Below are 17,110 nucleotides of genomic sequence, written 5' to 3' on the forward strand. Positions count from 1 at the left end.
GCTAGGAACCGCTTGCTGCGTTAGGTAAAATAACTGGTCATCAGGTCACCTGACAGCTGCTGATGCTGAACATTTGGGGGAGGATCCCATCTCCCTTGCAGAATGTAGGAATCTCCTTCTGTTAGAAATTGGTCCGTGCTATGATTGTTTTAGGTGTTACAGTTCTTACTGAGTGTATTATAAATCCTTAATCTAGCTGTAGAGTTTCTATTCTTGATATTACCAATAATCATATATAAAGGTTTGGGGTTTATTTTGTTATGTTTTAGACTGTAATGATACCTTGTGACCCTAATTTCAGACCTTGAGAATGAACAGTGTTAGGTTTGTTCTCCTGTTTTTTGAAACAGTCTCATTGAGTGTCTCTTCCTCAGTCTTTACTATTTGGTTGAACTTTGAAATGCCCTTACTTCAGAATTGTCATGGGAAATTAACTTACTTTTTCTTATCTTTCATTTCTGCTAATTTCCTGAGGGGGGGGGGTGTAGAAAAAAATAGGAACAGAACCATTGGTCTATGTAACGTCAGCAAATGTCCAGGATTTTTTCATGTTTTTTTTCACAGCCTGGTTTGAGTTTGCTCTTTTGACCGTACCTACGTGTTAGGCAGAAGTATCCATTGATGTGTCTCCTTCTGGTTTATACAGTTTCGTACTTGCTTACTTCAGTCTTTGGGCAGTCCTGGGAATGTAAATATAGTAAGAATCCTGCTTCTAGGTAGTTTCATTGGTGGTTAAGGTGGGCATGCAACCTCTGAGGTGTATGCAGTATGTGTTGCGTATTTCCTAGGTAGTAGTTTTATCACATGATTTCAGGAAGCATTATAGGGTCCCTACTCCAACTCTTAGGGCCTAGAGAGTCACCATATTTCCAGTCAATCCATCATTTAATAAGCCTGTTGAAGATGTTCAGCTTGGTGAGTGGGGGATCAAAAGCACTTATCCTGAGCTACAGAAGGTCATTCCAGGTCTCTGATGTTGAATGCTGTGGCTCTCCTTTGGCACTTCAGCTGTGCCACTCAGGCAGCATCAGCTTCATTTGAGATGACAGGGTGTGCTATCATTTGTCTTGAGTCCACAGAAATTTAGAAATGCTTATTTTTTGCTTGTCTACATCAAAAATGAGTGAAACTTGCAAAGTTTCTTGTTGTAGCTCCAGTATTTGTATTTTTTTTTCTGTTTACCCAGACTGTAAGCCTTTCTGAAATTCTGTCAAAGCTTTTGAGTGCCAGTAGAATGGAGGAATATGGGGGGTTTTATGCTGTTTGCTGATGTTCAAATATGAAAAAAAAAATGTAGCTTACTGATGAGTTGCTCTGGTGATAAATTGAAGAGTGATGATTTAATACTGACTTCAGCTGCATGTGTAAATACTTATTATCTTACCCAACAGCAGACTGGGCTACAAAATAGGGTTGTTCCTTTTATGGTGAGTGTACAGCTACCGCACGCTGCAGCTTGGGAGGCGGTCAGCGGCTGTGTGTGCCCGGTGGGTTATGGCAGCTGCTCCTACGAGTGCTCCTGCAGGGTGACCTAAAGTCTAGTGGGCAGTTGTGTCGGATCAGGTGGTACGTGTCAACCTGTCACCCGCTGAGGGCGCCTGAAGTGCTGGAAGGGCAGTGAGTGCAGTGGGAGGTCCTGTGGTGCACCATGAGCTACAATAACACTCAAAGGATTGTTAATTCTTTCCGAAGATAGTCAAACATGCCAGGCACCTGCGTCTTGAATGGCTGTTCCGTGGTAGCAGTGGGAAGAGGCTGGTGGCGGGCGGCGTGGCGGTACTACCGTCGCAGCGGTAACCGTGCCTGCTGTTGGGCAGCGCAGGACTGCGGGTGTTCCGCAGGCCTTAGGGCGGGTGTTGCCATGTCCCGCTGTTCTGTGTGGCTCTGCTGTGGGAGTCTCTTGCTCCTCAGCCCTCAGTTTCAAACACAAATCACATCCTTCAGTAGGAGTGACCGCATCTGGGTCTAGTATTGCAGGTGGAGCTTTCTAAAGTCATACCCAGAGTGTTAGTGCTTGCCTGTGCCAGCTGAAAACGTCTAGTGAGTCGTAGCACCGCTTGCTCTTGGTGGCAGAGCCGTTTGATTTTTTGTATGTGGGACATAAGATGGCTATGGTGCTTTGTGCAGTGTCCAGCAGAGTGGTACAGGAGTTAGGCCTATTGGTGAAACCAAGAAGATAGCTGTTAGAAAAGTTGAAGACTGAAAATTGCCTCATTTAGTTAAAACATTTGTGAAAACTTCTGCTAACCTGTATCAACAAGAAAAGCAAAAATATGAAATCTCGTTGCATGGACTTTGATGGTTGCCACTTGCTTGTAATGTGTATTACAAGTTTATGGAGTTTAATATATGCCATTTTATTAGAAAAATCCCCCTATACCAAAAATTTAGTTATACAAAGCTTTAAGCCTTCATACTGCATGTAATTGTAACTGTGTTCTTGATGTAGATATTTAAAGGGGAAAATAAAGGATAAGTAGAACAATACATTCAGTCTTAGCAGGCACTTAAGTTTTGGCTGGCAGCTCTGCCTAAGCAGCAAGCGTGAATCCCTGTGAATGAACCATTTGCTACTGGGTGCCTGACAGAACAGATGTATTCCAGTGAGGAAAGCGTAGCCGAGCAGGGAACTAAAATACTAAAGAAATATGTGTGAAATACATACATTTTCAACAGAATTATATATTTAGCTTTTTACAGCTTTTTACCATTTTAGAAATATTTAATAAATAATACTTAATTTTTTCAGCTGTTGCCTTTTTTTGATTACAACAGCCGTTTATTCAAGCAGTTAAGATAGGCACTATTTTTCTCTAATAACTACTTTTCTCTCAAGTGGTACTGTTTAAATCAGAAATACATGTCATCTTATGGAATGCTTGCTAAGATAATAGGCTTAAGCTGTTTCATGTCATATAATACCTGCGAAAGACATGTGTAGACCAAGAATTTAAGTTAGCTGTCCAGTCTAGAAACTGCAGATCATACTTGTGTTTACATAATTTTAAAAAATACTGCACTGCTTAAGACATCTTAACAAAAATTAGAAATCTGCAGGTTTTGTAAATTTTAGTATTTTTCCTGTAGCCTTGCTATCCCATACACAGGCACTGCCAGAGACCTGGCCATGACCTCAACTGGCCAGTTCTGCCTCCAGAGCATGGCCAAGTCCCTGAGCTGCCGTACCCATTTGACTGAGACAAATCTTGACCTCGTCTTCTAACTTGGAAATCCAAAGCTGGAAAGTGTTTATTTATAGAGAGCTGTCAGCTAAAGAATGTAAAATGGTACTAGTGATGCTTTGTACATTCTGTCTCTGAATCACTTCAAACAAAACATTTTCCATTGATCAGATGTAACCCCAAGCACAAATCCAGGCTGGGCGAGACGGGGCTGCGAGCAGCCCCAAGGAGAAGGACTTGGGGGTGTTGGGGGATGGAAAACTGACTGTGAGCCAGCAACCGTGTGCTGGGCTGCACCCAGAGGGGTGTGGGCAGCAGGTGAGGGGGGGGGATTCTCCCCCTCTGCTCCGCTCTCATCAGACCTCCCTGCAGTGCTGGGTCTAGCTCTGGGGGCACCAACAGCAGAAGGACACGGACCTGCTCCAGCGGGGCCAGAGGAGGCCACGAAGATGCTCGGGGGGCTGGAGCACCCCCCTGTGAGGACAGGCTGAGAGAGTTGAGGGGTTCAGCTGGAGAAGAGAAGGCTCCGGGGCGACCTTAGAGCGGCCTCCCAGGACTGAAAGGGGCTACAGGAAAGGGGGGAGGGACTCTTGATCAGGGGGTGTAGGGATAGGACGAGGGGGAACGGGTTTAAACTGAAAGAGGGGAGATTTAGATTAGACCTAAGGAAGAAATTCTTCCCTGTGAGGGTGGTGAGGCCCTGGCACAGGTTGCCCAGAGAAGCTGTGGCTGCCCCCTCCCTGGAAGGGTTCAAGGCCAGGTTGGATGGGGCTTTGGGCAACCTTGGGCTAGTGGAAGGTGTCCCTGCCCGGGGCAGGGGGGTGGCACTGGATGGGCTTTGAGGTCCCTTCCAACCCAAGCTAGTCCGTGATATGATATGATTATTTTTTTCCAGATTAGCAGCTAGTTCAATTTTGTGTCTAAGAGTAAAGCTTTAACATGGCAAAGAAAAAGTGTGAAATTAAGAAAGGGACAAAACAACAAAAGAAACAAAAAACAAAACAAAAAAAACCCCACCACAAACCCCAAAACAAACAAAAAGATCCAGATACTTAGGAAATACAAGAGGAAAAAAAAAAAAAAGGATAAAAAAAAAAAAGGTGAATAGATTAATTTCAGCAGTTTGTGTGCATCCTTCATCTTCAGTTACCAAATATTTGTGTTACTGGCTAAAAAAGTAGTGTTTACATGTATGTATTGTATATGCATTTAGTGTAGGGTTATGTTTTTATTTCACTTATTCTTTGTGCTCTTGTGAAGCAGATTGAGAAGGGAAGAGAAAATTCTTTTCATGTACATGACCGTATGTGATATTTTATCTGTGCTTTCCTTTCATAGCATTTAAAAATAGCTACTATACTATAATAATATTTATCTCTAACTTCTTTAACTCAAAATTATATACATCATACCAAACTGTTCTGAAAGAAAAATATAATTTTTGCATGTCTACCCTACTAACCTAATTCTTTTTCAAGGGTAATCATGGGCTAAAATTAAGTATTTTTAGCAGTGCAGTGCACCAGATATGGGCTCTCTTTAGCTATATCACGTGGTAATGTCGGGAAGAGGCAGCGTAACGGCTGGTTGCGGGCAGCAGCTTCTCACTGGTGGTGCAGTCAGTGTTTGGTCACACTGGTTTGTAAACAGTGGAATAAAGTGCATTAGACTTACTTATCAAAGCTGAAAGATTTTGATAACTTGAAAACATTTCATCTGTAAGGTGACAAAACTAAATGATGAAGTCAGTGGGTGAGAGATGCTGGACTTGTGCAAAATAATCTAATGAGAATCAAGTTAAATTCTTAAACAGTTTAGCTGTTCATGAAGTAGCTTTCTATTTGTGACCCACAGTCAGAGCAGCCTTTATTGTTTGCAAGTCCCTGTACATGTAAAGAAAGTTCAGTTAGCCAGATGTGTGGGGTAGAGATACATTTGGGGTTTTTTTGTAATCTTGTGTATGTCAGAGTAAAGCATTTCTGTATGCTTTGCACCCTTTACCTTTGCTAGCACCACAGAATGGTGTAGTCTTATTATAAGGAATAGTTTCCAGAAAATTTGAGGAATAAAGTAAAGGTGAAGAGAGTAAAACTTGATGTTCAGGTAGCATGAGAATTCTGGGCCCAGTGTCCACAGTATCTGTCAAATAATCTTCATATTTCTTCATTTCAGTGGAGCAAAGCATTAATGAATAGGCTAACAGTAACTGATTGAAGAACCCATTATATCCAAGTTTGCTCAGTGAAGGGTAAAGAATATACTCTGTAAAGAATTTATGTAAATTAACTAACATTCAGAACTCAGCTTTCAATACTTAAAATTCATTCCATTTTGTACAGATTCTTTTGAATTCCATACCAGTTTTGGTACAGATTTCCTCATGAATTTTTAACAATAGAAATATTTTTAAAGGTTTCATCAAAATACTACAAGGTTCAGTTTGCAAGCAAAAACCCAGTAAAGTTGCACAGAATTTACTTTAATATGTAGTTACAATCCCCAACATATGCCAAAAAAACTTCCTGGAGTTAATGCACTAGTTAAGAGTCAGTGGTAGCATACTAGAAATTAGAAATATTTTTACCTTTTTATTTAAATTGAATGAAGCTTAGCCCAGGGCTGTGCGGACACTGGGGTTTGGTGGTCTTGGCAGTGTGTACTGCTCTGGAACAGCCAGGTGCTGGTGGTACAGATCCTTTGCTGCCACGTTCCAGCTGTCTCTAGATAATTTTGGCTTTTCACAGAGCTGTCCAGCTTGTGCACCATGTTCACTTCGTCTGTTCTTCTGTGGAAAAAGCTGTAATATTTTAAGAAATAACCATCTGTAGCCGTTCATTATCTCCTGTTAGCTGGAGGCTATGACCTTCTTTCCTGAAATGCCTTAGCATGTTCTGTCATGCAGAATCTGGGTTTGTTTAAATCCCAATTTAAACTGTACCACTAAAGGTAGTTTAATCCGCCTGACTTTGTGCTCGGGTGGAATGACAGAACTCACATGGTCACAGCAGCTGAGGTTGGGAAGGTAGCTGCTGGTTGTTGTGGGGTAAGTTCTTAAACTATCCTAGTGAAATCCACAGGAGCACAGTCAATTGAACTAGTTGTTTATCCTGTTGTGGCGTGTAGTTTGATTTTGTTTATGTACTCACTTAGTGGTTCTGACGTTGGACTTGTGTTCCAGTACTGCTGACTGACTACTTCTTTGTCGCACTTAAGATAGTTGTGCTTCTGGGCTTGGACAAGATGGTTCCTCAGGAAAGAGAAGATACCTGTGAAAGTTCAGGCATGCATCTGAATTTGATGGAGTCTGTGTTTGAGCACCCTTCTCTCCTGGTCTACTTTATGTATGTTCTAAAGGAAAAATTAGAATAGCACCCCTAAAGATTGCAAAACTAAAGTTGTAGGCTGAGGAAAAGAATAACCGATACGAAGTAAAAATTCTGTGACTACTAGATATGAAGTTGGCTTTCAGACACTTGAAGCCTGCATTTGAATCCTTTTTCTTTAAATTTAATTGCAGTTGTGGTTTGGTTTGTGCTGGTATGCAAGTTTAGCGCTCTTCTATACATAAATGCTTTGTTGCCAAAAAAGGCTCCTAAATTATTGTTTCCATTTTAGAAAATATGTATCTAGTATTGTTCATGTTGCTGTGCTAAAGTTTTTTTTAATTGATAGCCATGGTAGAAAGAAGTAAAAGAAATAATACTAATTTAGAAATAGGTATATTTTATGCAAAAATCACAGGTTCATGCTGATATTTAGATATCATAAAATCTGATGGACTTGCCTGTTTTTCCTTTAGATAGCTTTTTGTTTAGAAAATAGCAGCTTATAATCATTGCAAAAGTGATTTAGTATTCAAAGTTCGATAGCTCATCTGTAGAGTGAGGAAATACTCTAGATCTTTTTATAGAAAAATGTATCTAATACATGGATGAATTTTGCATTTGTCTGCAGAGGTAGTCGTGCATCAATACTGTTATCAACATGTGAAAGAACATTGCTTTGTAGAAAAGACAAAATGGTTAAGATGGTTTGATATAAAATAGTTATTGGAAGAATACAAGAGAAGTAGGGGTTTCCACTGATGATAAACACCTGCTTGATCTGGTGAAATAGTTGTTTCTTAAGGCATCTCTTTAACCTTGGCAATGTAAAATCTGTTATCTGTTTACACTTAGAGGTGTACATGTTCTGGTATGTCCAGTGGTTCAACTTCTCATCATATGCAAAGGATCAGAATTCTCTCTGGAAAACTGGAAAATGAAATAACAATAAAAATTGTAGGTTTGTTTCTGTTAATTTTTTTTCAAACTGCTTTGTATGTAGAAGCAAAATGCTCTAGAATTGTGATTCTCAAACTTCCTTTGCTAGACCCTACCATGAGCAGCGAATGCTTCTGTCTTTGAAGTGGCTTGTTTACGGCTAATCATACAGCTATGACTGTGAGCATTTGCTGTATATTACTTTATTTACATCATTACAACTTAAATAGGAGGTGTGTATCACAAATCGTGCTCTTACCTGTCCTGGTGCAGATAGGTTATACTGCTTGATAATTTGCCATACAGAAAGTTACAAGGAATTCCCTCTGAATAATACAAAATTAAAATCAGTAACCAACGGTATAGTTGTCAGGTGTAAAGTGCTGCAGAGTGTTATTTACATGGGCTATTGAAACTTTTATCTGCCGGGCTTTTTTATATAATTTTGTATGCTTTGGTTAAAAAAAAAAAAAAAAATCCAAACTAGCCACGTCGTTCATTTCTGTGATTTTTTTTTTTTTTTTTTTTTTTTTTTCTTTGCAGCTCTACTGAGAAGTCATTTCCTTGGAGATCATCAGGTATTATCTTTTATGTGTACATTTTGCTTTAAGCCCAAAAAGCTTTATTTTCTTGGCATTCATTGCTTGTTTTGAAGTGAACTGAACATTAGCAGCAATGCTATGTATCTTTTTCAAGTATCTTTTCTGAAGTATGACATTAATATCCTCTTTCTCACACATGAAGAGACTTGTGTGTTCCTCTGTTATTGTAAAAGGTTGTTTTGGCTTAGAGGTAGTTGCAGGTACTTTTCCTGAACCTTTTTGTGCCTTTGCATTTTTGTGTGACATGTGACCATAACAAAAGTCTCCTTTGCAGTTAATTCAGAAATACTTTTGAGTCTTCCCCTTGGCAGGTAAGGGTCATGAAAAAATACTGTATGTTTGTTTAAGCTTGAAAACTGATTTTCTTTTTACAGATATTCTTGCTTAACTGAGCAAATCTCCAGTAAGTGAAGGTTTTTCTGAGAGTGATTTTTCTATTTTTGTGTCTCGGGATAGCTTGAACTTTCCAAAACAATAAACGTTTGTCCTGTAGTACTTCTGCATCTACTCTTGAGTATATTAGGTGGAATGGATGGCACCGTATCTTAAAAGTGACGTTCAGGTGTCTGTTGAAATAATCCAGTCTGTCCTTCACAGATCAGGGCATTTAGCTAGTTAGGTTTTTGCAGCAGTTAAAATACGGAATATTGAAGAGTCAGTCCTCGGCGCAGCGCTGGTCTCCTCAGAGTGGGGAGGCGTGTGTGCAGCAGCCAATACGTCAGAACCGCACAGTGCGACCAGAAGCAGGACCTTGACTCCCTGCGAATCGCTTTCTGCTCTAGATCGTGTTTCTCTCATTCAGTCGTGTACTCTTGATAGATGGCATGTTAAGCAGAACTGGTCGAATGTAATCAAGATGCAATCAGCATTTTAGATAGCTGGTTAAAAGTTTTATTAACCAAGTTCTGCACAGTGTTAATATCATACCTTTGTGTAAGGATACATGCAGCTTTAACCTATCCAGTTTCTGATGGACAGAGAGTAACACATCGTAGTTATCTGCTTGTTTACTCAAGGATATTCATAATTATGATAATTATGACTATTTTAGGTAAATAAGTATCTCAAACTATCTACTTTTCCTTCCCCTTCCTGTTTATTGTTTTATTCAGAGACTAAGCTCTTAAAATTGTATACAAGTGTATTTGCATGGTTTCAGTTGCCATCATGGTATCGCCTCAGCTGAGGTGAGGCACACACTAGCTTTTTTCCTTTCTTTTAAATCTAATATTCCCAGCAGCCTACTTTGGCATTTAAATTTTGCTGGTCATGGTGCTGCTTTTCAGGTATTCTTTTAGCAATGCTTTTAAACCAAAGTCAAATTTGTTTTTTTCAAGTAACTGATAAATTAGTTTTAATTATTCTTTCAAGGTGAAACTTATTTTTGTGTTGTTTTTTGTGTTTTTTTTTTTTTAAATCACATCATTTCCCCTGGTTCTGTAATGTTCCAGTGACAGTTCACAACTGATAATGATACCTTCTGACAGATCTTGGTCATAGTTTTACTGATTTATCTCATCCAATTGCATTTCATTTCTTTATTTCCTCCTCAGTTTTTCCTGTAACTTATTCTTGGTCTATTGTTTGTTTTTCTCCTTGACTTTCTGTTAGTTCCTCTCTTTCTGTCATCTATCCAGCTCATATTTTTATTTTATCTTCTACTTATCTCCTCCCATTTGTGTGTTTCTTTTCTTTAGAGATCTCCTGTGTGCATCCCTGTTAAGAAGTCACTTAACATATGGCAGAAGATCATACTTCTGTTTAAATACTGTATGCATTAATATAAATCTAGATGTATATTTGTCACATCTCTGTGTATCTAAAGTAAGGCTTTTCTGGAGTAATTGCTTAGAAGTGGGCATGTTTGAAAAAAATTATTTTTTGCTTAGAGTTTTCTGATACACATCATTTAATGTTTACATTTAGGTGGTTGTTACAGCATGATTGTGGGTTTTACTTACAGCTTCACTCCTGAGCTTTGTTTTGAAGAAGTGTCACTAGATGATGCTTTACCAACTGCAATTGGCAAAATACAGACATTAAAGATGAATGAAAACACTCCCTTAAATCACCTTTTTTTCCTGACTGCAGATAGTAGTTTCTATCAAAAAACATCAGTAGATGATGTGATAAGATGTGACCATAGCTCTAATTGCTTTTTGCATCAGTAGAATTACACACAATTTTTAACAGAAATATAAAATAATGTTGTTTTGCAGATGCTTATAAACAGAATATTAGATCAGCGGCCATTTATAAAAAGGCTATTATTTTATTCAGGCCACTCTCCTCATGATTTATAGTAGTAGAGAGAGATAGAAAGACAACAATTCACTTTATTGTGCATTCTTGCCTTTGTTAGAGAGCCTAAACAATCTTTATTTTTTAGCATTGTGAAAGCATTTGCTTGGTGGCAAATGTGCGATGGAAACGAGGTTTGGGTTCAGGCCTCTGTCTTTGGAACATCTGTACAGCACTGTACAATTGGACTTTATTCTTCCTATGTGTTTCTCCCAAAATTGATGATTTGTCAGTTTGACATTGACTTAGTATCATGTAAGATCAAGTAACTAAAATAACAGGGCCTTGTATTATTTAAACAAAAGAGATTGAAGATTAAAATATTGAAGTTGAGTGCAATTATAATTTAAATGTCCCAGTCCCCGCAAGTATTTTATTCTAAAGAATATGTAATACCCACTGATGTCTGCTATGGTCTATTATCGAGTTAATGTAACAGGAGCTGTGGAGGTGAGTTATTTCAGTGTTGGTTCTCTGTATCATTTCTAGGCATATGGATGATTAAATTCATGGAAGTATAGTAACAGTTCTTATTAAATCTTAATTAAATTTGGTCATGATGCTCGTATTCTAGTAAATTAATTAACATCAAATTTTACTAGACGGTTTTGACCTAAGAAAGTACTACTGATAAGTAACTGTGCTGACTGCCTGTAATTTCTAAAACATTGATTTTTTTTTTAATATATTTTTTTAATCTGGTAGTTGAATAGTATTCAAACATTCCTTATAATAGCAATTGATGAGTAACATTTTTAGTATGAATGTTCCATTATGGCTAATTGTGCAAATAGTGAGACACTGGCATCTTGTGTACAGCTGTTGGTAAAAATTAAGAGTATTTTTTTATAGCTTGATAGGTACAAGTACTCCTTTTTAAATTTCTCTTTTGAAGTATACTGTAGTAACAACTGTTATAAAGAATTTCCCATACCTCATCTGTCAGGGGTTTTTTGGTTTGTGTTTTGTCGGTTTTGTGGGGGATTTTTTTCTGTGAGTGCCACTAGATTTTATATCCGGGTATTCTTTGACAGTTTGACAGAGGTTTTGTTAGGTATTGCACAGAATTTATTTCAGCCCTTTTTTCTGTCTTCTCCTAGCATCTAATTTTTGAAAACTTGCAACAGTTTTGCCTCATTCTGTAACGTGCTGTCATATTCGTTGTCGAAGAGCACTTAGCAGGCTTCACTGTCCACAACTCACAACTTTTGACATGAAGCAGTCTCAGAAGTTTTTACTAGACTGTTGCTTCTTAGCGTGTTTCTTTTGGTTTTCACTCTAGGCTCATTTGTCTCTTTCTTCAGCGAGAATTTACATACCTGATGTTACCTTTAAACGTAACCCGCATTTCCTACCCCCCTTCCTCAGGCGAGGTTTAGTTTGGATATTAGGAACAGTTTCTTCCCCAGAAGGGTTGTCCATCACTGGAACAGGCTGCCAGGGAAGTGGTGGAGTCACCGTCCCTGGAGGTATCTAAAAGACGTGTAGATGTGGCACTCAGGGACGTGGTTTAGTGGTGGCCTGGACAGTGCTGGGCTAACAGTTGGGCTCCATCATCTGAAGGGTCATTCCAACCTCAGTGATTCTGTGATTCTGTACTGCATCTCTGACGCCTGTTCTGCACCCGTAAGTGTAACACGATGGCAATTGAATGCTTAATGTTTCTGTCAAAATAATTCTCAGTTTTTCTTGTTGTTTCGTGTCCTCACCTTTGTCCTCTTTTTCCAGACTATGTTTAAATTTTTCCTTTCTTCATAATAGTGCTGTGATTTCTCCTTTGCTTTCTCTTGCATATGATGACACTTTGCTGCCTGTAGAGTTCAGCTCATGTTCTTAGAACTGTGCTGCCTGTAAAGTGCAGCTCATGTTCTTAGAACTGAAATTAGCTTAAGAGTTCTTAAAAAGTAAACATCTGGGTGGTAGTATATGAAGTAAAAAATGTATAAAATTGGCAGCAACTTCTGTTGATGGTACACAGAGGGATGAAATTCAACTCAGCCTTTTCCTTATGAAGCCCTTGAGGTTATAGGACCTTAAGACAAGGGATAGCTGTCCTCTGTGCACTACAACACAGCTGCACAATGTTCCTGCTCTGCAAAATATACGTACTAGGTAATTATTAATTTTTTTAATTAAAATAGCTTGGAATGTACATTTGAAAAACTAGAATTGTAGAACTACATCAAAACTCCAGGAAACAAGATTCTCAGACATTAGTATTCATGTTCCTTTTCAAGTAGCTGGTCCCTGTCTACCAGTAGACTCCGTTTATGTTGAAAGGTCATTCTTCGTTAGTATGTGTGAGAAAATAATTATGATTGAGTTTGCAGGAAACTTACATATGAAACATTGGATTTATCTGATTAATTTATTCTTTCAGATCCTCCGACCACCAGTGTAAATAAACCCCAAGTGTCAGAGTGTGTTCATACCAATGCCTATGACATTAGGACAGAACCAGAACAAGGGAACCTCTACTCACCTGAACAGACATCTCTCCATGAAAGTGAGGGTCTGTTGTGTGCATTTTAAATATTAGAATATCTTTCTGTATTGACTGTATAAAAATGTAATGCAATTATGAATGCAACAAATAAAAAAATTATATAATATTTTATATTTATGAAGTTGTTCAAAGCTTTCATTCTTATGCTGGCCTCATATCTACAGGGTCTGTAGGTAACTCAAGAAGTTCAACACAAATGAATTCTTACTCTGACAGTGGTTACCAGGAAGTAAGCAGTTTCCATAACAGCCAAAACTTGAGCAAATCAGAAAACAGACAGCAGCATTCCCTTATTGGAACCACTAATAACCATTTGGTGAGAAGCTCGCGAGCTGAAGGGCAGACATCAGTCCAGGTATGCTCAGAACAGTGCACTTTATCTCTGCCTGTACTCTGTTTGTAACACAGTTTTAAAGACAGTAATTGTATAGCTGGATCTACCTTTGTATAGGTTAGAAGTAACGTTATTAAATTACACTTTTATTTAACACCTTCACTGGTTAAAAAGCAGAAATGTCTTGAAGCAGACAGACTTGTTTGAAGTGAGCGTGCACGTGATCTGGTTCAGGAAGATGGTATTTGTGTTCCTGTACCTTCTACTGTTTCTGGCTTTTTTCCCCTCCTTTTTCATTAATGAGAATGATAGTGAGACAGTAATTGGCAAAACTTTATCAGCTTGTACTGGAACTCTTTGCACTACTGCTCCTGAATTTCCAAAGTGGTAGAGTAGTGAGGAAAGGAAGCATAGGTGCATATTGACGTAGAAAGCCAAATAAGAGTGAGGGATGGATGGGTTTTTAATGTTAAATTGCCATTTTGTGTATTAAGATACCAGTTAGAAAAAAGTTACAGGAAAACCTGAAGGAACTATGTTTAGGGTAAAAGCTGCTCTTAACTGCTTTTATGTATTGTTAAATTGTGTACATTTCTTGTTGACTTCTGTCTTGCGAGAGAAGAGTATCCACTACATGGCCTAAATGATAAAACTAATAAATGTTTTTGGTTTTAAACAGCCTTCAGTAAATACTGGCACCAACCGAGTCATGAGACGAGTCAGCTCAGTCCCATCCAGAGCACAGTCTCCCTCCTACATGGTCAGCACCGGTGTTTCCCCTTCAAGGGGGTCACTGCGAACCTCTCTGGGTAGCGGGTACGGTTCTCCATCGGTTACCGAGCACAGATCCCTTCCTTCTCATGCCTATTCCTCCACGACTCTGCCCGCACAGCGGGCAGCGTCCCCGTACGCCGCGCAGAGGCCTGCCTCCCCCACGGCCGTGCGACGCATCGGCTCTGTGACATCCCGACAGACGGCAAATCCCAATGGTGGGACTTCCCAGTACCAAACATCATCCAGACTGGGCTCTCCTCTTGCCCTTGCTGATGTACAAACCAGAGTAGCTTCTCCATCCCAAACTCAGCTGGGATCTTCTTCCCCGAAGCGTTCTGGCATGACGGCAGTTCCACAGCATTTGGGAACAACTCTGCAAAGGACAATTCATGACATTGAACAATACGGACAGCAGTATGATATATATGAGAGAATGGTCCCCCCGCGTCCCGATAGCCTTACAGGTTAGTAAAAAGGTAAAGACACAGCTTAAAATTCGGTACAAACCTACAGCTGTAGAAAACCTGTCATGCAATGGTCATTTTGTGTAGCACTAGGACACGGTTGTGGTGGATGTATCAAATCAGTTGTGAATACTGATGTCAAACACTGCCTATCGATCATACCAGAAGTTCCCTGTGAATACTGTCTTTTTAATTACTAGATTGCTAGCCATGCATTAAATTAAATCGTACGTTTTAAGTAGCTAAGTGAAATTTGGAGTCCTCCAAGTCCCTCTGTCTTCACCACCTATAGATGTGTCATCTTAGTGATGACCTGTGAGATCCCCAAAGGTTTTCTTGCAGCTCTGTGATTCAGGGAGGCGGGGAATATTCAGATGCAGGATACATTTGGTTACACATCACTACTTAGTTTTATTTTGAAGTTGTTCTGTAATCTCCATCATTTCATTACCTTTGCATAGTTCACATAGCATATTCTATTGCTTTGGTAGCTGCTAAAGCTTTACTGCCTACAATGGTAATGCTAAAGAGTATTAATTTTATGAAATAGTATTTAAAATATCTTTTAAACACAAAAATTGTGCTGTTTTTATGCCCTACTTGAATTTGTGAATGACTAAACATTTAAAAATGTGTTTGCCTTGGCTATACCATTCATATGTTACATACTTATTTGTTAACTTTTTTCTAACTCTGTTAACAATTTATGATTTGATGTAGTGAGTAAATGTTGTAGATAAACTTTGCGTATACTTCTAGGTGAGAAAGATGACAATTATGATAAGATTGATAAAGTTAGGTTAGCAGCCTAGGAAGGGAAGCATGAGGAATGCTGGTCTGAGACCAAGTGGGATGTATGTGATTGCCACACTTACTGTAGTACAATGGGAAGTATATTTAGTCATCTTTACTCTGAAGAATTTACTTAAAAGAACAAAACTGGTGAAATCACAGAATAAGTGAATTGCAAGACAGACGGAACTGGAGTGAGTTCCAAAGGGGTGAAGGGGAGATTAGGCCACTGCACAATGCAGTAAAGAAAAGTCAGAGAGTGGAAGGGGATCCCATGGCAAGGTCAATCTCAGAGGCAGAAGAAGTATTGTGTAACGGTTTCACAAGTAAAAATTCAAAAGACTGGAATGCAGACGTTAAAAATAAAAGCTTTTCAAAATTAAAGAGAATTTTGCTGGTAGTGTAATACTCAAAAACCAAGGTGGTATAGGTGGTAAAAGTGTTATGTGGCAATTACATAATATATAAGTAAAGTAAGTTTGAAAATAAATACGGGTTTGGCTTATAGTTTATTAGACATGGGCATCTGAGGCTTGTTTAGCACTTAACTAGCTAACTGTTCAGCCAGGGAGCCTGTCAGTTAGGAGTGTGTAAGGCAGTGAAACAGATGATAGGGAGGTGTGGGAGATTACAGGGGAGTATTGAAATACAGCAGTTCTGACATGCTTCCAGAAGAATGGTTTCGAGAGTAGGGGTAGGGGAGAAGCTGATGAGTGCAGAAGAGTTTTTCCGTTGGGTTTGCATCCTGTTAGTTGCAAAAACTCTGTACCCTCAGTTCTAAGAGCAGGACAAAAGCTGACAAAACTCAAGTTGGAAATGATGAACAAGTCTCAGAATTAACTGATTTCTAACTATTTTCCCACTACCCAGGTTAGTATATTAGTGTTTCTCTGTAGACTCTGAAAGTCTAACTTATAAAATAGGGGAACTAGGATGCTGTAAATGGAAGCATTAAAAATAGATGAGAAGGTTGGTGGAGGGTAGCTAGTTAGCACACCACCAATGCCAGGGTGCGAAGTATGTGCAAAGCACGCATTAGATAGTGGGAGGGTGGTGCTACATGTCAAAAAGTGTTCCAGGGCTGAAGAAGAAGAAATACAGGATTAAGATTGTACCACTGACCTGATCAGGATGGCACCAGTGAACGTAACAGGGGATTGGCTGTTAACTCAGTTAGCAATACAGCAAAGGGAAAGATACATCTGTGCTGGTGACGGAAATACAGCAACGCTCTGGAACGCAGGGAAGAGTTGTAGGCAACACGAATGAAGTTTTCATGGAGCAGACAGAGGGGGAACCTTCACAGGAGAAGCAGGTCTGACCTTGTGCAGTGCTGTTCAAAATGCTGTTGCTGAAAAGCTGTTCTGCACCTCTGCCTGTAATGTGCTTGGATCTAGCACTGCAGAAGTGGTAGCAGGAGGTCCGCTGCTGAGGAGTGAAGTTTAAACGAGGCAGAGATAAGTTACAAGGAACTCAAGAGGGACAGCTGAAAGGCAGCGTGAAAAAAGAGGTTCTCCTACAGCTGCAGCATAACTATATATATATATATATACACACACAGCCCCACCATGGGCTATTTAAACCTTCATAACTACTTTTCTCCACATGCTTAAATCTCTGCTGCCACTACCAAGAAGACTTTTGCTCTTACTGCTATGTATTGTCTCACTTTGAGGTTTATGTCCCCCTTTAGGCTGTGCCCTATTTCACAACTGGATTTCTGTCAGGTTCACAATTTACCTTCTCATGTCTGAATCTGTGAACGGCACATGCTGACTTAGCTTTTACTCTGTATGTTTTAGATTTTCAACTATCAATGCTACCAAAAAAATTAAGTTGGAAAACTAAAGTTGTCAGTGTACGGACAAAACTTTTCATCAAAGAAACGCTACT

The 17,110-nt window shown here is 39.2% G+C and overlaps 1 protein-coding gene across 4 annotated transcripts in view; it reads left to right on the plus strand.

Moving 5' to 3' along the window:
* Positions 1 to 17,110, plus strand: part of PKP4 (plakophilin 4) — a 99,105-nt gene that overhangs the window by 46,473 nt on the left and 35,522 nt on the right. For 2 of the 4 annotated variants that reach the window (XM_074873908.1, XM_074873909.1), the window contains 4 exons: positions 7,988 to 8,022; positions 12,728 to 12,859; positions 13,018 to 13,208; positions 13,867 to 14,425. In XM_074873908.1, the coding sequence (XP_074730009.1) occupies positions 7,988 to 8,022; positions 12,728 to 12,859; positions 13,018 to 13,208; positions 13,867 to 14,425 (917 nt within the window). The remainder of the gene's footprint in view (positions 1 to 7,987; positions 8,023 to 12,727; positions 12,860 to 13,017; positions 13,209 to 13,866; positions 14,426 to 17,110) is intronic. The other 2 variants (XM_074873910.1, XM_074873911.1) reach the window with 1 other exon arrangement.

The sequence above is a fragment of the Strix uralensis genome, chromosome 6 (assembly GCF_047716275.1).
Source record: "Strix uralensis isolate ZFMK-TIS-50842 chromosome 6, bStrUra1, whole genome shotgun sequence".
Taxonomy (NCBI): Eukaryota; Metazoa; Chordata; class Aves; order Strigiformes; family Strigidae; genus Strix; species Strix uralensis.